The following is a 21566-nucleotide window of genomic DNA, read 5'->3' as shown; positions in this document are numbered from 1 at the left end:
AGCACGTGTATATATGTATATATGTTTGTACATATTTATTACTCTATTTATTTTACTTGTACATATCTATTCTATTTATTTTATTTTGTTAGTATGTTTGGTTTTGTTCTCCGTCTCCCCCTTTTAGACTGTGAGCCCACTGTTGGGTAGGGACTGTCTCTATATGTTGCCAATTTGTACTTCCCAAGCGCTTAGTACAGTGCTCTGCACATAGTAAGCGCTCAATAAATACGATTGATGATGATGATGATGGGGAAGTTACAAGGTGATCAGGTTGTCCCACGGGGGGCTCACAGTCTTAATCCCCATTTTACAGATGAGGGAACCGAAGCACAGAGAGGTGAAGTGACTTGCCCAAAGTCACATAGCTGACAGTTGGCGGAGCCGGGATTTGAACTCATGATCTCTGACTCCAAAGCCCGGGCTCTTTCCACTGAGCCATGCTGCGTCTCCGTGACTTTCTGTCTCCCAGACCTGTGCTCTATAGACTACACCACACTGCTTCTTATAGCAACACAAGACCCTCTCCTGGGATAATAATAATAATAACTATGGTATTTGTTAAGCGCTTACTATGTGCAAAGCACCGTTCCAAGCGCTGGGGAGGTTACAAGGTGATCGGGTTGTCCCACGGGGGGCTCACAGTTTTAATCCCCATTTTACAGATGAGGTAACTGAGGCCCAGAGAAGTGAAGTCACTTGCCCAAAGTCACACAGCTGACAGTTGGTGGAGCTGGGATTTGAACCCATTACCTCTGACTCCAAAGCCCGTGCTCTTTCCACTGAGCCACGCTGCTTCTCAAGTGGCATGCTGAACCATTCCACTTTCAGACATTATAAAAAGCCCCACTTTTACTGAGCTTGAGACCTTGCAACTCTCAAAGTCTTGTCAGAAAGAAGAAATTAATTCTATCACCTAAAGTTTTAAAGCATTGGTCCAAGGCAGAAAGGTGTTATTTTTTTCTATCAAATTCCGGTCCAAAACTTCTCTTTGCTATGGAAGTAATAGTTGTACATGTCTATTCTATTTATTTTATTTTGTTAATATGTTTTGTTTTGTTGCCTGTCTCCCCCTTCTAGACTGTGAGCCCATTGTTGGGTAGGGACCGTCTCTATATGTTGCCGACTTGTACTTCCCAAGCGCTTAGTACAGTGCTCTGCACCCAGTAAGTGCTCAATAAGTACCACTGAATGAATGAATGAATGAATAATAGGTTATAATCTAGTCCCCCACTAGACTGCAAGCTCCTTATGGGCAGGGAACATTCCCACCAACACTATTGTATTGTACTCTCCCAAGTGCTTAATACAGTGCTCTGTACATGGTAAGCGCTCAATAAATATCACTGATTAGATAAATTCCTGGTAAATACGCACAGGCATGCAAGCTGATAATAATAATAACAATTGTGGTATTTGTTCAGCACTTACTATGTGCCAGGCACTGTGCTAAGTGCTGGGGTAGATACAAGCAAATGGAGTTGGACAGTCTCTGTTGCCAACCTGTACTTCCCAAATGCTTAGTACAGTGCTGTGCACACAGTAAGCGCTCAATAAATACGACTGAATGAATGAATGAATGTACAGATTTATTACTTTATTTTACTTGTACATATTTACTATTCTATTTATTTTATTTTGTTAATATGTTTTGTTTTGCTGTTTGTCTCCCCATTCTAGACTGTGAGCCCGCTGTTGGGTAGGGACCGTCTCTAGATGTTGCCAACTTGTACTTCCCAAGCACTTAGTACAGTGCTCTGCAAACAGTAAGCGCTCAATAAATACAATTGAATGAATGAATGAATGTTCCACGGGGTGCTCACGGTCTCAATCCCCAGTTTACAGATGAGGTAACTGAGGCTCAGAGAAATGAAGCGACTTGCCCAAGGTCACACAGTAGACAAGTGGTGGAGCCGGGATTCGAACCCAAGACCTTCTGACACTCAGGTCCATGCTCTAACCACTATGCCATGCTGCTTCTCACTGTGCCATGCTTAAATGCATGATAGAAGCATTTAAAAAAATATGCAGATAAAGGTATTTGCCCCTTCTACAAAATGAAACTGTGTCAAATACGTCACAAAAATGTTACCCTTAGAACAGTGCTTTTGCACATAGTAAGCGCTTAACAAATGCCATTATTATTATTATTATCACCTTGTAACCTCCCGAGCACTTAGAACAGTGCTTTGCACATAGTAAGCACTTAACAAATGCCATTATTATTATTATTATTATTATTATTATTATTATTATCACCTTGTAACCTCCCCAGCGCTTAGAACAGTGCTTTGCACACAGTAAGCGCTTAACAAATGCCATCATTATTATTATTATTATCACCTTGTAACCTCCCCAGCGCTTAGAACAGTGCTTTGCACATAGTAACCGCTTAACAAATGCCATTATTATTATTGTTATTATTATTATTATTATTATCACCTTGTAACCTCCCCAGCACTTAGAACAGTGCTTTGCACATAGTAAGCGCTTAACAAATGCCATCATTATTATTATTATTATTATCACCTTATAACCTCCCCAGCGCTTAGAACAGTGCTTTGCACATAGTAAGCGCTTAATAAATGCCATCATTATTATTACTATTATTATTATTATTACCCAAATGAAAACTCTCCATTTTTATATCTTGATAATAATAATAATAATAATGACGATGGCATTTATCAAGCACTTACTATGTACAAAGCACTTTTCTAAGCGCTGAGGAGGACAGAAGGGGATCAGGTTGTCCAAAGTGGGGCTCACAGTCTTAATCCCCATTTTACAGATGAGGGAACTGAGGCACAGAAAGTTAAGTGACTGGCCCAAAGTCACACAGCTGACAAGCGGCAGAGCCGGGATTTGAACCCATTCTTTTTATAAAACTATATTCATTTTTTAAAAATAAAGCCTCCCCAGAAAGTCTCATCATTTTCTGAGAGGGCAAACTCGGAGAGACTTACTTGTATGACGTTACTGTATTTTACAATTTCTCCCAAGAGCTTCCTGTTTTCCGATTCATTCTGCTTCTGTTCCAGTTCTGCCGCGTGCTGCAAAAGGACCAAAAACGCAATTTTGAGGAAGACATTAGAGTACTAAAGGTTGAAAGCAAAGTAACTTGGAGAAGCAGCGTGGCTCAGTGGAAAGAGCCCGCGCTTTGGAGTCAGAGGTCATGGGTTCAAATCCCAGCTCCGCCAATTGTCAGCTGTGTGACTTTGGGCAAGTCACTTAACTTCTCTGTGCCTCAGTTCCCTCATATGTAAAAATGGGGACAATTTTGGGACAATCTGATCACCTTGTAACCTCCCCAGCACTTGGAACAGTGCTTTGCACATAGTAAGTGCTTAATAAATGCCATTATTATTATCCGCGGTGATCATAATAATAATAACTGTGGTATTTGTGAAGTGCTTATTATGTGCCAGCCACTGTACTAAGCACTGGGGTGGTTCCAAGCAAATCAGGTTGGACACAGTCCCTGTCCCCCGTGGGGCTCACGGTCTCAATCCCCATTTTCCAGGTGAGGTAACTGAGGCCCAGAGAAGTGAAGCCCACTGTTGGGTAGGGACTGTCTCTATATGTTGCCAATTTGTACTTCCCAAGCGCTTAGTACAGTGCTCTGCACACAGTAAGCACTCAATAAACACGATTGATGATGATGACGATGAAGCAACTTGCCCAAGGTCAAAGAGCAGACAAGTGGCGGAGCCGGGATTAGAACCCATGACCTTCTGGGTCCCAGGCCCGGGCTCATATCAACTGGCATGTTCTTATAAAAAATGTCTGGCCAGTTAAAATCTCCAACCTCATCCCCCATTCCTGCCTTTTCCCCGGAATGTGTCAAGCACTGTGCGAAGCCCTGGAGTGGGTACAAGATAATCAGATCAAATCCAGTTCCCATCTCACGTGAAGTTTGCAAGCTAACTGGTAGGGAGGTCAGAGATCAATCCCCATTTCACCGATGAGGAAACTGAGGCCCAGAGAGGTTCAGGGACTTGCCCGGGGTCACAGAGCAGACGTGGAGCAGATCATTCATTCATTCATTCATTCACTCAATCGCATTTATTGGGCGCTTACTGTGTGCAGAGCTGTGTACTAAGCGCTTGGGAAGTACAAGTTGGCAACATATAGAGATGGTTCCTACCCAACAGCGGGCTCACACTCTGGAAGGGGGAGACAGACAACAAAACAAAACATATTAACAAAATAAAATCAATAGAATAAATAGGTACAAGTAAAATAAATAGAGTAATAAATCCGTACAAACATATATCCATATATACAGGTGCTGTGGGGAGGGGAAGGAGGTAGGGTGGGGGGGATGGGGAGGGCGAGGAGGGGGAGAGGAAGGAGGGTATTGGAGTCTTAGTCTCCTGTTTCCCAGGTCCGAGGTGTTTCTACTCGCCCACACTGCCACTCTTTACAGTGTCTCCTTTAGATTTTTGTACATTCATTCATTCAATCATATTTACTGAGCGCTTACTGTGTGCAGAGCACTGGACTAAGCGCTTGGGAAGTACAAGTTGGCAACATATAGAGACGGTCCCTCACTCCCTCAGTCAGAAGCTACCTCATCCATCTTCTGCCAACCTTATCCTTTCCCTGCAACAAACTGGGATCCATCATTTCCCTGCTGCATGACTCCACTTCTCTCTGCCTGCTTCCTCACCTGGAAAATGGGGATTCCAAACCTGTTCTCCTTCAGGCTTAGACTGCGAGCCCCAAGTGGGACAGGGGCTGTGCCTGGCTTCATCATCTTGTATCTACCCCAGTGCTTAGCACAGTACGTGTCAACAGTTCTTAGCACAGAAGTGCGGAACAAATACCATAATCATTATCATTACAACTAAAAACACCTGCTCCACGAACTCTTCCCGGATTAGCTAATAATATTACTAATTATAACATTTGTTAAGTGCTTACTATGTGCCGGGCACTGTACTAAGCGCTGGCGTGGATACGAGCCCCCTTCTAGACTGTGAGCCCACTGTTGGGTGGGGACCGTCTCTATATGTTGCCAACTTGTACTTCCCAAGCGCTTAATACAGTAAGCGCTCAATAAATACGATTGAATGAATGAATGAATGAATGAATGAGCAACTTGGGTTGGACACATTTCAATCAATCAGTTGATCCATAATACTTATTGAGCACTTACTGTGCGCAGAGCAATATAATCAGTGCTGGGGAGAGGACAACAGAATAGACACATTCCCTGCCCACCACGAGCTTATTCATTCCTTCATTCAATTGTATTTATTGAACGCTTACCGTATGCAGAGCACTGGACTAAGCGCTTGGGAAGTACAAGTTGGCAACATCTAGAGACGGTCCCTACCCGACAAAGGGCTCACAGTCTAGACGGGGGAGACAGACAACAAAACAAAACATGTGGACTGGTGTCAAGTCCTCAGAATAAATACAGAAAAAGCTAGCTGCACATCATTAACAAAATAAATAGAATAATAAATGTGTACAAGTAAAATAAATAGAGTAATAAATCTGTACAAACATATATACAGGGGCTGTGGGGAGGGGAAGGAGGTAGGGCGAAGGGGATGGGGAGGAGGAGAGGAAAAAGCCCTTCAAAGCCCTTCTGAGAGCTCACCTCCTCCAGGAGGCCTTCCCAGACTGAGCCCCCTCCTTCCTTTCCCCCTCCTCCCCCTTCCCATCCCGCCCCCCCCACTTTACCTCCTTCCCCTCCCCACAGCACCTGTATATACGTATATATGTTTGTACGGATTTATTACTTTATTTATTTATTTATTTTACTTGTACATATTTATTTTATTTATTTTATTTGGTTTACATGTTTTGCTTTGTTGTCTGTCTCCCCCTTCTAGACTGTGAGCCCACTGTTGGGTAGGGACCGTCTCTAGATGTTGCCAACTTGTACTTCCCAAGCGCTTAGTCCAGTGCTCTGCACACCGTAAGCGCTCAAGAAATACGACAATGAATGAATGAATGAAAAAGCGGGCTCAGTCTGGGAAGGCCTCCTGGAGGAGGTGAGCTCTCAGTAGGGCTTTGAACGGAGGAAGAGAGCTAGCTTGGCTTACAATCTAGAGTACTGACCTCATCATCGTGTATCTACCCCAGCGCTTACTACAATGCCTGGAAGTAATCCCCCTTTTAGACTGTGAGCCCACTGTTGGGTAGGGACTGTCTCTATATGTTGCCAACTTGTACTTCCCAAGCGCTTAGTACAGTGCTCTGCACACAGTAAGCGCTCAATAAATACGATTGATTGATTGATTGATTGATTGGAAGTGAGTAAACACTTAACAAATACCATTAAAGGAAAAAAAAAAGAATCTCCAGGGCAGCAGCAAAGGGGAAGGATGAGGATGAATTAAAGGATGAGGTTTGATCCCGGCTCTGCCACTTGTCTGCTATGTGACCTTGGGCAAAGTCACTTCACCTCTCTGTCCCTCAGTTCTCTCATCTGTAAAATCAATCAATCGTATTTATTGAGCGCTTACTATGTGCAGAGCACTGTACTAAGCGCTTGGGAAGTACAAATTGGCAACACAGAGACAGTCCCTACCCAACAGTGGGCTCACAGTCTAAAATGGGGATTGAGATTGTGAGCCCCACGTGGGACAGGGACTGTGTCCTACCTGATTTGCTTGTATCCACCCCAGCGCTTAGTACAGTGCCAGGCACATAGTTAAGCACTTAAAAAAATACCATAATTATTATTATTTTATTGAGGTTGTCAAGGCCCAAACAGGTGGCAGTCATTCAAAAGTCTTATTGGCATCGTAGTTCCTATGGTCTACAGCAGCAGTTGAAGCAGCGTGGCTCAGTGGAAAGAGCTCGGGCTTTGGAGTCAGAGGTCATGGGTTCAAATCCCCGCTCTGCCAACTGTCAGCTGTGTGACTTTGGGCAAGTCACTTCTCTTCTCTGGGCCTCAGTTCCTTCATCTGTTAAATGGGGATTAAGACTGTGAGCCCCCCCATGGGACACCCTGATCACCTTGTAACCTCCCCAGCACTTAGAACAGTGCTTTGCACATAGTAAGTGCTTAATACATTTCATTATTATTATTAGAGAAGCAGCGTGGCTCAGTGGAAAGAGCCCGGGCTTTGGAGTCAGAGGTCATGGGTTCAAATGCCGTCTCCGCTAACTGCCAGCTGTGTGACTTTGGGCAAGTCACTTAACTTCTTTGTGCCTCAGTTACCTCATCTGTCAAATGGGGATTAAAACTGTGAGCCCCCCCGTGGGACAACCTGATCAACCCAGTGCTTAGAACAGTGCTTTGCACATAGTAAGCGCTTAATAAATGCCATTATTATTATTATTATGGTGACCTTTGTGATAGGTAGCTCTGCTGATATTACCTTCCTTTTTCTTTTTGTCTTTCTTCCTTTCTTTTTCTTCCTCTTTCTCTCTATTTCTCCCTTCCCCCAGCCCTGCAAAAGCTATCAAAAAACTACTAAAAGTGATACTTGCCTCGCTCTAATCCAGATCTGAAATGGTTCAAGCCCTGAAACAGCCACTCACAAAATATATCTGCTCATGCAGTTATAGCCAATCAAAACTACTGAGGAAATCATCATCATCATCAATCGTATTTATTGAGCGCTTACTATGTGCAGAGCACTGTACTAAGCGCTTGGGAAGTACAAATTGGCAACATATAGAGACAGTCCCTACCCAACAGTGGGCTAAATGTGTCGACCAACTCTATTTTGTTGGACTCCCCCAAGCGCTTAGCACAGCGCTCTGCTCATGGTAAGTGCTCAATGAATATCACTGAGTGATTGATTTGATAGAAAATGTAGTTCCTATTTCAGATTTTCTTAGTCAAATCACTGTGGGCAGGGAACGTATCAACCAACGCTGTTGCATTGCACTTTCCCAAACGCTTAGTACAGTGAGCTTCATACAGGCCTTCCCAGGCTACACTCCACCTTTCTTCATCTCCCACTCCCTTCAGCATCGCCCTGACTTGTTCCCTTTCCTCTTCCCCGCTCCCAGCCCCACAGCACTTATGTACATATCTGTAATCTTATTTATTTGTATTCATGACTATGGGCAAGGAATGCGTCTGTTTATTGTTGCACTGTACTCTCCCACCACTTAGTACAGTGCTCTGCACACAGTAAATACAACTGACTGAATGAATGTAAAACATTAACTAGCATGAAAGTACCTCCAGTACAAATAACTGCCAAAATACAAAGGAAGAATAATAGTAACAACTGCGGTATTTATTCAGCTCATACCGTGGGCTGAACACTATACTAAGCACTGGGGTAAACAAAGGGTAATCAGGACCCACATGGAGTTCACAGTATAAGTAGGAGGGAGAACGATATTGAATTCCCACTTCACAGATGAGGAAATGGAGGCATAGAAAAATGGAGTGAGGGTTAGAAAACTTCCTGTCAGGAATGTAAGAAAGATCATAACTTCTTAGGATGCTTAGCCAACAAAGCAGATGAGCAGATAATAATAATAATTTGTTAAGTGCTTACTATGTGCCAAGCACTGTACTAAGCGCTAGAATGATAATGATGGCATTTGTTAAGTGCTTACTATGTGCCAAGCACTGTTCTAAGCACTGGGGTAGATACAAGGTAATCAGATTGTCCCACATGGGGCTCACAGTCTTAATCCCCATTTTAGAGATGGGGTCACTGAGGCACAGAGAAGTGAAGTGACTTGCCCAAAGTCATACAGCTGACAAGTGGCGGAGCCGGGATTAGAACCCATGACCTTTGACTCCCAAGCCCGTGCTCTTTCGACTGAGCCACGGTATTTCTAATATCAAGACTTTTTTTTTTAATTTGGGAAGTGTCTAAAACTTCAGTACTCATCCTTTATTTACTGGTGCTGAAATGATAAGGTTTGCATAAATTTGGAAAACTTCATTCAATCATTCAATCGCATTTATTGAGCGCTTACTGTGTGCAGAGCACTGGACTAAGCGCTTGGGAAGTACAAGTTGGCAACATATAAAGACGGTCCCTACCCAACAACGGGCTCACAGTCTAGATGGGGGAGACAGACAAAAAAACAAAACATGTGGACGGGTGTCAAGTCATCAGAATAAATAGAAGTAAAGCTAGAAGCACAGCACCTGTATATATGTATACGTGTTTGTACATATTTATTACTCTATTTATTTATTTATTTTACTTGTACATATCTATTCTATTTATTTTATTTTGTTAGTATGTTTGGTTTTGTCTCCCCCTTTTAGACTGTGAGCCCACTGTTGGGTAAGGACTGTCTCTATATGTTGCCAATTTGTACTTCCCAAGCGCTTAGTGTAGTGCTCTGCACACAGAAGGGCTCAATAAATACGATTGATGATGATGATTAACGAAATAAATAGAATAGTGAACATGTACAAGTAAAATAAAAAGAGTAATAAATCTGTACAAACATATATACGGGTGCTGTGGGGAGGGGAAGGAGGTAGGGTGGGGCGGGTGGGGAGGGAGAGAGGAAAAAGCGGGCTGAGTATCTTAGAACTCCCAGCATCAGGTCACCATCTCGTCCGAGATCACGCACACTGTCTTCAAATTATTTATTTTGTTTTATAAGTAGGTAAGTGTAATGGAAATATTCTAATAAAGAAGGAGCGTGGCCGAATGGATAGGGCACGGGCCTGGAGGTTAGAAGGACCTGGGTTCTAGTCCTGGCTCCGCCACTTATCTGCTGTGTGACCTTCGGCAAGCCACTTCAGTTCTGTATGCCTCAATTTCCTCATCTGTAAAATGGGGATCAAGCCTCTGAGCTCCACGTGAGATGGGGACAGTAGGGCCCTTCAAGGCCCTACTGAGAGCTCACCTCCTCCAGGAGGCCTTCCCAGACTGAGCCCCTTCCTTTCTCTCCCCCTCGTCCCCCTCTCCATCCCCCCCATCTTACCTCCTTCCCTTCCCCACAGCACCTGTATATATGTATATATGTTTGTACGTATTTATTACTCTATATATTTATTTTACTTGTACATATCTATTCTATTTATTTTATTTTGTTAGTATGTTTGGTTTTGTTCTCTGTCTCCCCCTTCTAGACTGTGAGCCCACTGTTGGGTAGGGACTGTCTCTATATGTTGCCAACTTGTACTTCCCAAGCGCTTAGTACAGTGCTCTGCACATAGTAAGCGCTCAATAAATACGATTGATGATGATGATGATGACTGTCTCTATATGTTGCCAACTTGTACTTCCCAAGCGCTTAGCACAGTGCTCTGCACACAGTAAGCGCTCAATAAATACGATTGATTGATTGATTGACAGGGTCCAACCTGATTACCTTGAATTTACCCCAGCTTTTCAAACAGCATTTGACACAAAGTAAGCCCTTAACAAATAGCATAAAAAAAAAAAATCCTCACATCAAAATGAATTTGTCTTCGACCTCCAGAAAAGATTCGGGAACTGGTTCTCTGTTGAATCCTGACAGTTTGCGCTGGCTGGTTTGCCACTCCTCCATTAGCGGGCTGACAAGACCATACATGCCCTGGGCCCTGAGGACATTACACATACCCTGCTATATGTGCAAAATGAAAGCTCTTCCAAAGTAAATTCCCCCTCCTTCCTAAAGTGGAGATTTCCGAACCCCGGTCACCTTCGGATGAGGGTTTCAGACTTGGCCTCCTGGAAATGAGTCCCCAACTTTGGAATCAGGCTGGATTCCCATCCCGCAGGCCTTACCTGCAGTTTCTTGAGCAAGGCCGCTTCCGTGTGGTTGCCCTGTTTGGCTTGTTTGGCTTTCCAGTACTGCTTCTGGGCTGAATATCGGTTCATGGGGCACACCTTGAAAAGGCAGTCTGCAACAAACGTAAATCAATCAGTCAATCAATCAATCAATCGTATTTATTGAGCGCTTACTGTGTGCAGAGCACTGTACTAAGCGCTTGGGAAGTACAAGTTGGCAACACATAGAGACAGTCCCTACCCAACAGTGGGCTAACAGTCTAAAAGCAGGGAGACAGACAACAAAACCAAACATACTAACAAAATAAAATAAATAGAATAGATATGTACAAGTAAAATAAATAAATAAATAGAGTAATAAATATGTACAAACATACATACAGGTGTAAAGAAACATTTCAGTGGAAGTTTTTTTTGTTTAACGACATTTGTTAAGTGCTTACTCTGTGCCAGGCACTGTACTAAGCGCCGGGGTAGATACAGGATAATCCGGTTGGACACGGTCCCTCCCTGTTCCACACAAGGGTTTAATCCCCATGTTACAGATGAGCTAAGTGAGGCACAGAGAAGTGAATTAACTTGCCCAAGATCATACCACAGACAAGTGGAAGAGGTGGGATTAGAATCCAGGTCCTCCTGATTCCCAGGACCATAAACTAGTCACCAGGCCACACTGCTCCCGAGACTGTAAGATCATCCTCTCCATAAATTTGTTGTAGACAGGGAATCTGTTTATTGTTCTATTGTACTCTCCCAAGCACTTAATTCAGTGCTCTGCACACAGTAAGCACTCAATAAATATGACTGAATGAATGAATGCTCCTTACCGATATGGATAAGGATATAAGTGTTGTGAGGCTAAGGGTGGGACGAACTTCAAGTGCTTAAAGGGTACAGAAATAAAGTCTTAGGCAATGCGGAAGGGTGAGAAAGTCCAGGAAATGAGGGCTTAGACTGGGAAATCTCTTGGAAGAGATTTTAGGAGGGTGTTGAAGGTGGGTAGAGTCATAGTCTGGCATATGTGGAGGGGAAGGAATGAGTGGGGAAACTTGGACTGAACGTTCCTGTAGAAAAATGATCTGGGCAGCAGAGCGAAGGAAGGATTGGAGTGGGGAGAGACAAGAGAAAGGGAGGTGAATGAGACAGGAAATTAGTGTTTGGATCAGTGGGATAGCAGTATGGATAATATAATAATACTACCATTATTATTAATATTGTACTTGTTAAACTAGACTGTAAGCCAGTTGTGGGCAAGGATTAATGATGGCGTTTACTAAGCGCTTACTATGTGCAAAGCACTGTTCTAAGTGCTGGGGAGGTTACAAGGTGATCAGGTTGTCCCACGGGGATTGTTTCTATTGCTGAACTGTACTTTCCAAGCGCTTAGTACCGTGCTCTGCTCACAGTAAGCACTCAGTAAATACGGCTGAATGAATAAACATCGATTCTTTTGAAGTGTGGTTTCGGAGAAGGCTTCTGCGAATACCATGGACTGCCCGAAAAGCAAACAAATGGATTTTGGAGCAAATTAAACCAAAGCGGTCTTTGGAAGGCCAAATGGCTCGACTTTGATGGGCATATTTTGGACACATAATCAGAAGGACTAATTCTCCGGAGAAGACCCTAATGTTAGGAAAAGTCCAGGAAAAACGTGGAAGAGGCAGAACGGCAGCTAGATGGAGAGAGACATAATGACAACAATGGAAAAACCGTTAGAAAGGATGCGGATTATGGCAGAGGACAGCATGTTCTGGAGAAAGTATATCTGTGGAGTCGCTATGAATCGGAAACGACTCGATGACACTTAATAATAATAATAAACGCTTACTATGTTCCAAGCACTGTTCTAAGCACTGGGATAGATACGAGTTAACCAGGATGGACAGAGTCCCTGACCCGCATGGGTGGAAAGGGAAGACTTTAGAAATGCTGCGAAGGTAGAGAAGCAGTGTTGCCTAGTGGATAGAGGCAGTTGTGTTCCACATAGTCCCCCCCGCTAAAAAAAAAAAACCTGTGTTTCGATGAAGCTTTCTTTACAGACTGTCTTCGCCTCTTGCTTCAGGCTCATTCATTCATTCAATCATGGCTCAGTGGAAAGAGCCCGGGCTTTGGAGTCAGCGGTCACGGGTTCAAATCTGACTCATCAGCTGTGTGACTTTGGGCAAGTCACTTCACCTCTCTGGGCCTCAGTTACCTCATCTGGAAAAGGGGGTTAAGACTGCGAGCCCCACGTGGGACAACCTGATCACCTTGTAAAGTCCCCAGTGCTTAGAACAGTGCTTTGCACATAGTAAGTGCTTAATAAATGTCATCATTATTATTAATTTTTTGAGCACTTACTGTGTGCAGAGCATTGTACTAAGCGCTTGGGAAGTACAAGTCAGTAACATATAGAGCCGGTCCCTACCCAACAGCGGGTTCACAGTCTAGAAGGGGGAGACAGACAACAAAACATGCAGACAGGTGTCAAAATCGCCAGAACAAATAGAATTAAAGCTATATGCACATCATTAACAAAATAAATAGTAAATATGTACAAGCAATAGAGTAATAAATCTGTACAAATATATATACAGGTGCTGTGGGGAGGGGAAGGAGAGGGGGGATAGGGAGGAGGAGAGGAAAAAGGGGGCTCAGTCTGGGAAGGCCTCCTGGAGAAGGTGAGCTCTGGGTGGGGAACCCATGTGCTAATTCTATTGCACTGTACTTCCCCAAGCACTTAGTACAGTGCTCTGCACACAGTAAGCGTTCAATAAATATCACTGATTGAATGAATGCATTGATTCCTTTCTTCCCCTTGGCCATCTCGATTGATGTTCGATAGCCCCTAGGGGGCAGCAGAGTAGGGGTTAGTACTTATAGTATTTATTTATAGTTTCTGTGTATATATCTATAATTTTATTTATCTATTTGGATGGTATTGACTATATATATGTTTGTACATATTTGTTACTCTATTTATTTATTTATTTTACTTGTACATATCTATTCTATTTATTTTATTTTGTTAGTATGTTTGGTTTTGTTCTCTGTCTCCCCCTTTTAGACTGTGAGCCCACTGTTGGGTAGGGACGGTCTCTGTATGTTGCCAACTTGTACTTCCCAAGCGCTTAGTACAGGGCTCTGCACACAGTAAGCGCTCAATAAATATGACTGATGATGATGATGATGACTACTGTCTACTTGTTTTGTTTTGTTCTTTGTCTCCCCCTTCTAGACTGTGAGCCCGTTGTTGGGTAGGGATTGTCTCTATCTGCTGCCAAAATTGTACTTTCCAAGCACTTAGTACAGTGCTCTGCACACAGTAAGTGCTCAATAAATATAATAATAATGATGATGATGGCATTTATTAAGCGCTTACTATGTGCAAAGCACTGTTCTAAGCACCAGGGAGGTTACAAGGTGATCAGGTTGTCCCACAGGAGGTTCACAGTCTTAATCCCCATTTTACAGATGAGGCAACTGAGGCCCAGAGAAGTGAAGTGACTTGCCCAAAGTCACACAGCTGACAATTGGCGCAGCTGGGATTTGAACCCATGACCTCTGACTCCAAAGCCCATGCTCTTTTCCATACTGCCCCTGACGCATTCATGTGCTAAAGAGGGAGACGGACAGTTGTTCATTCAGTTGTATTTACAGAGTGTGTACCATGTGCAGAGCACTGTACTAAGCACTTTGGAGAGACAACAGAACAATAAACCTTAGACTGTGAGCCCACTGTTGGGTAGGGACTGTCTCTATATGTTGCCAATTTGTACTTCCCAAGCGCTTAGTACAGTGCTCTGCACACAGTAAGCGCTCAATAAATACGATTGATGATGATGATTCCCTGAACCCAAGGGACACGGAACAGTTTTAGATACAGAACTGTTTACTGTCTAGAGGGGATGCAGAACAGTTTTAGATACAGAACTGTTTATTGGGAAGAGGAACACGAATCTAAAAAATGGACAGAGGAATGAATAAGGGATGAACAGTGTGGCCTAGTGGAAAGAGCCCGGGCCTGGGAATCAATCAGTCAGTGGTATATTGAGTGCTTCCTCAGAGCACTGTACTAAGCACTTGGGAGAGAACAATAGAACAACATAACAGACACATTCCTTGCTCACAACAAGTTATAGTCTTGGGGGGGGGGAGACAATAATAGAAATACATTAATTACAGAGGAATAAAAGGAGCAAGTTAAGGTGGCGCAGAAGGGAGTGGGAGAAGAGGAAAGGAGGGCTTAGTCAGGGAAGGCCTCCTGGAGGAGATCTGCGTTCACTAAGGCTTTGAAGGAGGAGAGAGTCATTGTCAGGTATGAGGAGGGAGGGCACATATCTATTCTATTTATTTTATTTTGTTAGTATGTTTGGTTTTGTTCTCTGTCTCCCCCTTTTAGACTGTGAGCCCACTGTTGGGTAGGGACCGTCTCTATATGTTGCCAACTTGGACTTCCCAAGCGCTTAGTACAGTGCTCTGCACACAGTAAGCGCTCAATAAACACGACTGATGATGATGATGATGATGACATCGGGACAGAGGCAGGACACGGGCGAGAGGTCGGGGGCGAGACAGGCGAGATGGGTTTATTGATCTTCCCCTTTTAGACTGTGAGCCCACTGTTGGGTAGGGACTGTCTCTATATGTTGCCAACTTGGACTTCCCAAGCGCTTAGTACAGTGCTCTGCACATACTAAGCGCTCAATAAATACGATTGATGATGATGATAATGATGATGATTGAGCACCGACTGCAAGGACCACTGTTCCGAACGGCTGGGATGGCGAATGCTAAGGGAAGACGGAGCTGCCCGCCAGCCCCCATGTTTCCCTCAGACTCCCGGCTCCACCACAAGTCTGCTGTGTGACCTTGGGCAAGTCACTTAACTTCTCTGAGCCTCAGTTACCTCATCTGTAAAAATGGGGATTAAGACTGGGAGCCCCACGTGGGACAACTTGATCACACTGTATCCCCCCCCCAGCGCTTAGAACAGTGCTTTGCACATAGTAAGCGCTTAACAAATGCCATCATTATTATTATTATTATTCATTCATTCAATCGCATTTATTGAGCGCTTACTGTGTGCACAGCACTGTACTGAGCGCTTGCGAAGGACAAGTTGGCAACATCTAGAGACGGTCCCTACCCAGCAGCGGGCTCACAGTCTAGAAGGGGGAGAGAGAGAACAAAACAAAACATATTAAGAAGGTGAAATAAATGGAATAAATATGTACAAATAAAATAAATAAATAAATGGTAAAATAAATAAATAAATAGTGGGCTCCACTTGCCAACTTCCTGTTTCCAGGAATGCCGCTTCCAGGATGCAGAAGAAACATGGCCCTCTCTAATGGTCAGCTCGTTGGGGGCAGGGTCTGTGTCTGTTCTATTGTTCTACTGGACTCACCCAAGTGCTCAGTATGGTGCTCTATGTTTGTACAGATTTATTACTCTATTTGACTTGTACATATTTACTACTCTAGTACAGTGCAGCGTGGCTCAGTGGAAAGAGCCCGGGCTTTGGAGTCAGAGGTCATGGGTTCAAATCCCGGCTCCGCCACTTGTCAGCTGTGTGACTTTGGGCAAGTCGCTTCACTTCTCTGGGCCTCAGTTCCCTCATCTGTAAAATGGGGATTAAGACTATGAGCCCCACGTGGGACAACTTGATCACCTTGTAAACTCCCCAGCGCTTAGAACAGTGCTTCGCACATAGAAAGCGCTTAATAAATGCCATCATCATTATTCAGCGCTTAGAACAGTGCTTTGCACATAGTAAGTGCTTAATAAATGCCATTATTTATTTATTCTATTAATTTTCTTAATGATGTGCATCTAGCTTTATTTCTATTTAGTCTGATGACTCGACACCTGTTCACGTGTTTTGTTTCTTTGTCTCCCCCTTCTAGACTGTGAGCCCGTTGTTACTATAGTAACAATAGTTACTGTATAGTAAATTAGTAAAGTATAGTAAATAGTAAATTCAGTACAGTAAATTTACTATAGTAGTATAGTAACAATAAATACGAAAACATAGTAAGCGTTTAATAATAATAATAATAATGGTATTTATTAAGCACTTACCTCCTTCCCCTCCCCACAGCACCTATATATATGTATATATGTTTGTACATATTTATTACTCTATTTATTTATTTTACTTGTACATATCTACTCTATTTTATTTTGTTAGTATGTTTGGTTTTGTTCTTTGTCTCCCCCTTTTAGACTGTGAGCCCACTGTTGGGTAGGGACTGTCTCTATATGTTGCCAACTTGTACTTCCCAAGCGCTTAGTACAGTGCTCTGTACACAGTAAGTGCTCAATAAATGTGATTGATTGATTGATTGATTGATTGATTGGAAAGCAGTGTTCTAAGTGCTGGAGAGGTTACAAGGTGATCAGGTTGTCCCCCGGGGGGCTCACAATCTTAATCCCCATTTTACAGATGAGGGAACTGAGGCACAGAGAAGTTAAGTGACTTGCCCAAAGTCACGCAGCTGACAATTGGCGCAGCTGGGATTTGAACCCATGACCTCTGACTCCAAAGCCTGTGCTTTTTCCACTGAGCCACGCTGCTTAACAGTGTCATTATTATTCTTATTATTATTATGAGCCAATTGGACTGTAAATATCTCCCCCTTCTCGACTGTGAGCCCGTTGTTGGATAGAGACCGTCTCTATATGTTGCCAACTTGTACTTCCCAAGCGCTTAGTACAGTGCTCTGCACACAGTAAGTGCTCAATAAATACCATTCAATGAATGAATGAATGCTCTGCCTACTCTAAGTGCTCAATAAATATGACGTGTCTGAGTGACTTGTGAGCTCTTTGCAGGCATGGATTGTCACTCTTTATTGTACTTCCCAAGCGCTTAGTACAGTGCTCTGCACACAGTAAGCGCTCAATAAATATGATTGAATGAATGAATGAATACTGAATTTTCCCAAGTGCTTAGTACAGTGCTCTTTACACAGTAAGCGCTTAATAAATACGATTGAACGAATGAATGAATGAGAGTCAAAAGAACCTGAACCATTCATTGATTCAATCGTAATTACTGGGCGCTTACGGTGTGGAAAGTATTGTACTAAGCACTTGGGAGAGCACAATACAAAAATAGACACATTCCCTGCCCATGATGAGGTCACAGTCTAGAGGGGGAGACAGACATTGATATAAATAGATAAACAAATAAATAAATAAATTGCAGATATACACAGATATGTGAACTTCACTTCTCTGGGCCTCAGTGACCTCATCTATAAAATGGGGATGAAGACTGTGAGCCCCATGTGCAAGCTGGACGGTGTCCAAGCTCTTCCTCCCTTCAAAGCCCTACTGAGAGCTCACCTCCTCCCGGAGGCCTTCCCAGACTGAGCCCTCCTTTCCCTCTCCTCCTCCCCACACCCCCCACCCTACCTCCTTCCCCTCCCCACAGCACTTGTATATATTTGCACCGATTTATTCCTCTATTTATTTTACTTGTCCATATTTACTATTCTATTTATTTTGTTAACGATGTGCATCTAGCTATAATTCTATTTGTTCTGACGATTTTGACACCCGTCTACATGTTTTGTTTTGTTGTCTGTCTCCCCCTTCTAGACCGTGAGCCCGCTGTTGGGTAGGGACCGTCTCTGTATGTTGCCGACTTGTACTTCCCAAGCGCTTAGTACAGTGCTCTGCACACAGTAAACGCTCAATAATTATGATTGAATGAACGAATAAGCTGGTATCCACACCAGCGCACAGTATAGTGCACGGTACGTAGTAAGTGCTTACCAAATATTATAAAAAATCCTGAGAAAAAGTTTGCGAACATGGGCAGCAATCAGTCAACCGGTGGTGAGAGAAGCAGCGTGGCTCAGTGGAAAGAGCACGGGCTTAGGAATCAGAGGTCTTGGGTTCTAATCCCGACTCTGCCGCTTGTCAGCTACTTTGGGCACGTCACATAACTTCTCTGTGCCTCAGTTACCTCATCTGGAAAATAGGGATTAAGACTGTGAGCCTTGTAGCCTCCCCAGCACATAGAACAGTGTTTTGCACATAGTAAGCGCTTAACAAATACCAAAATTATTATTGAGCGTCTACTGTGTGCAGAGCACCGTACTACGTGCTTGGGAGAGTACAACACCACAATAAACAGATATATTCTCTTCCCACAACAACCTTACAATCTAGCTTACTGAGTTTTCCGTCTAGTTTATTGAGCTCTTACTGTACGCAGAACACTGCGCTAAGCGTTCGGGAGAGGACAGCAGAACAGGTAGTGTGGCCGAGCGGTCTAAACCACTGGATTACTAAGGCACTCTCCTCCTCCCCATCCCCTCCGCCCTACCTCCTTCCTCTCCCCACAGCACCTGTATATACGTTTGTACAGATTTATTACTCTATTTTACTTGTACATATTTACTATTCTATTTATTTTGTTAATGATGGGCATCTAGCTTTATTTCTATTTACTCGGATGACTTGACACCCGTCCACATGCTTTGTTTTGTTGTCTGTCTCCCCCTTCTAGACTGTGAGCCCATTGTTGGGTAGGGACCGTCTCTATATGTTGCCAACTTGTACTTCCCAAGCGCTTAGTCCAGTGCTCTGCACGCAGTAAGCGCTCAATAAATACGATTGAATGAATGAATTAATAATAACAATAATAATAATGGCATTTTTTAAGCGCTTACTATGTGCAAAGCACTGTTCTAAGTGCTGGGGAGGATACAAGGCTCACAATCTTAATCCCCATTTTCCAGATGAGGTAACTGAGGCACAGAGACGTTATGTGACTTGCCCAAAGTCACACAGCTGACTAGCAGCAGAGTCGGGATTAAAGCACTGCACTGTTCTATGCGCTGAGCACTGTTCTAAGCGCTGAGCACTGTTCTAAGCGCTGAGCACTGTACTAAGCGCTGAAGGCTCCAGTCTCCTCGGGGATATGGGTTAGAATATCACCACTGCCAACATAATCTTGCATTTTTTCAGAAGCAGTGTGGCACCGTGGAAAGAGCACTGGCTTGAGTCAGAGGGTCATGGATTCTAATCCTAGCTCCACCACCTGTCTGTTCATTCATTCATTCACTCAATCGTATTTATTGGGCGCTTACTGTGTACGGAGCACTGTACTAAGCGCTTGGGAGGTACAACTCAGCAACATATAGAGACGGGACCTACCCAACAACAGGCTTACAGTCTAGAAGGGGAAGACAGAAAACAAAACAAGTATATAAGTGTCAATGCCATCAGAATAAATAGAATCATAGCTATGTACACATCATTAATAAAAGAGTAATAAATATGTATAAATATACACAAGTACTGTGGGGAAGGGAAGGGGAAGGGCAGAGGGAGGGAGTGGGGGTGATGGGGAGGGGAGGAGGAGGAGAGGAAAAGGGGAGTCAGGCTGGGAAGGCCTCTGGAGGAGGTGAGTTCTCAGTAGGGTTTGGAAGGGAGGAAGAGAGCTAATTGTGTGACCTTGGACAAGTCACGTCACTTCTCTGGGCCTCAGTTACCTCATCTGTAAAACGGGGATTGAAATGGGAGCCCCACATGGGACAGGGACTGTGTCCAACCCGATTTGCTCGGATTCACCCCAGCGCTTAGTAGAGTGCCTGGCACACAGTAAGCGCTTAACAAAAATCATAATTGTTATTATTATGATTACACAGTTGGTTAGACACAGTCCCTGCCCACAACGAGCCGGCAGCAGCCTCAGGATGTAAATTCCTCAGAAGGAGCCAGCGATCTCCGCTGTGACACGACTTTTCACCACTTTGAAGTTGGGAATTATCTCCCTAAATAAAAGCCTGACAGGGAGTCCGTGCCTGTCCCGGAGCCACAGGTGGGATTGGACGTGCTTTGGTCTCAGAAAAAGGACACTATACAAACACTGTGAATGTTTGGTGCCTGGTGCCTATTTCACTGTCGATTTTAAGGAGTTCCCAAGGCTATGAACACGTGTGCTGGGCCTCAGGTTGGGTTTTCCCGTTGCCATAACAAGACAATATCAATATTTGCCATTGTTATTTTTTTTTTTACTTGAGCAGCATTGAAAATGAAGTGATTTCCATGCAGCCACGAGGCGTGATGTTATGGGACTGTTTATGGTTTCGTTTGTGTTTATACACACACCGGGGTTACCTTCTGATGTTTTGGAAACTGGGAGATCTGTGTGCAGTCGCTGCCAGGGTGGGGATGGGGATTCATTTATTTGTTCAATCATATTTATTGAGCACTTACTGTGTGCAGAGCACTGCACTAAGTGCTTGGGAAGTGCAAATCGGCAACATATAGAGACGGTCCCTACCCAACAGCGGGCTCACAGTCTAGAAGGGGGAGACAGATAACAAAACAAGTAGACAGGTGTCAATACCATCAGAATAAACAGAATTATAGCTATATGCACATCATTAATAAAATAAATATAGTGATAAATCTGTACAAATATACACAAGTGCTGTGGGGTGGAGAAGATAGGGAAGAGGGAAGGAGGGGTGGAGGAGCAGAGGAAAAGGCTGGGTTGGGGGGGAGGGGGACAGAGTCAGGCTCTGGGGATTGGGAGCCCTGGGTTCAAATCTCCGTTCATTCGTTCATTCATTCATTCAATCGTATTTATTGAGCGCTTACTGTGTGCAGAGCACTGTACTAAGCGCTTGGGAATACAAGTTGGCCAGGGCTGCGCCGACTGCCGTGAAGCTACCACGAGGCGGGCAGCCTCAACGGGCAGCAGTGTTGTCTAGTGGCTAGAGCCTGGGGAGTAAGAAGAACCGGGCCCTAATCCCGGCTCCACCACTTGTCTGCTGGGTGACCTCGGGCAAGTCACTTCGCTTCTCTGGGCCTCAGTTACCTCATCTGTAAAATGGGGATTAAGACCGTGAGCGCCACATGGGACAGGGACCGTGTCCAACCTGA

General features: G+C 43.9%; 1 protein-coding gene across 2 annotated transcripts in view; it reads right to left on the bottom strand.

Annotated features, from left to right (window-relative positions):
* ITPR2 (inositol 1,4,5-trisphosphate receptor type 2) overlaps positions 1-21566 on the bottom strand; it is a 616651-nt gene that overhangs the window by 461737 nt on the left and 133348 nt on the right. For both annotated transcript variants that reach the window (XM_038760705.1, XM_038760713.1), the window contains exons 3-4: positions 10674-10789; positions 2967-3053 (exon numbers count right to left, since the gene is read on the bottom strand). In XM_038760705.1, the coding sequence (XP_038616633.1) occupies positions 2967-3053; positions 10674-10789 (203 nt within the window). The remainder of the gene's footprint in view (positions 1-2966; positions 3054-10673; positions 10790-21566) is intronic.

This window comes from Tachyglossus aculeatus, chromosome 2 (assembly GCF_015852505.1).
Source record: "Tachyglossus aculeatus isolate mTacAcu1 chromosome 2, mTacAcu1.pri, whole genome shotgun sequence".
Lineage (NCBI taxonomy): Eukaryota > Metazoa > Chordata > Mammalia > Monotremata > Tachyglossidae > Tachyglossus > Tachyglossus aculeatus.
This window is presented reverse-complemented; position numbering and strand designations above follow the sequence as displayed.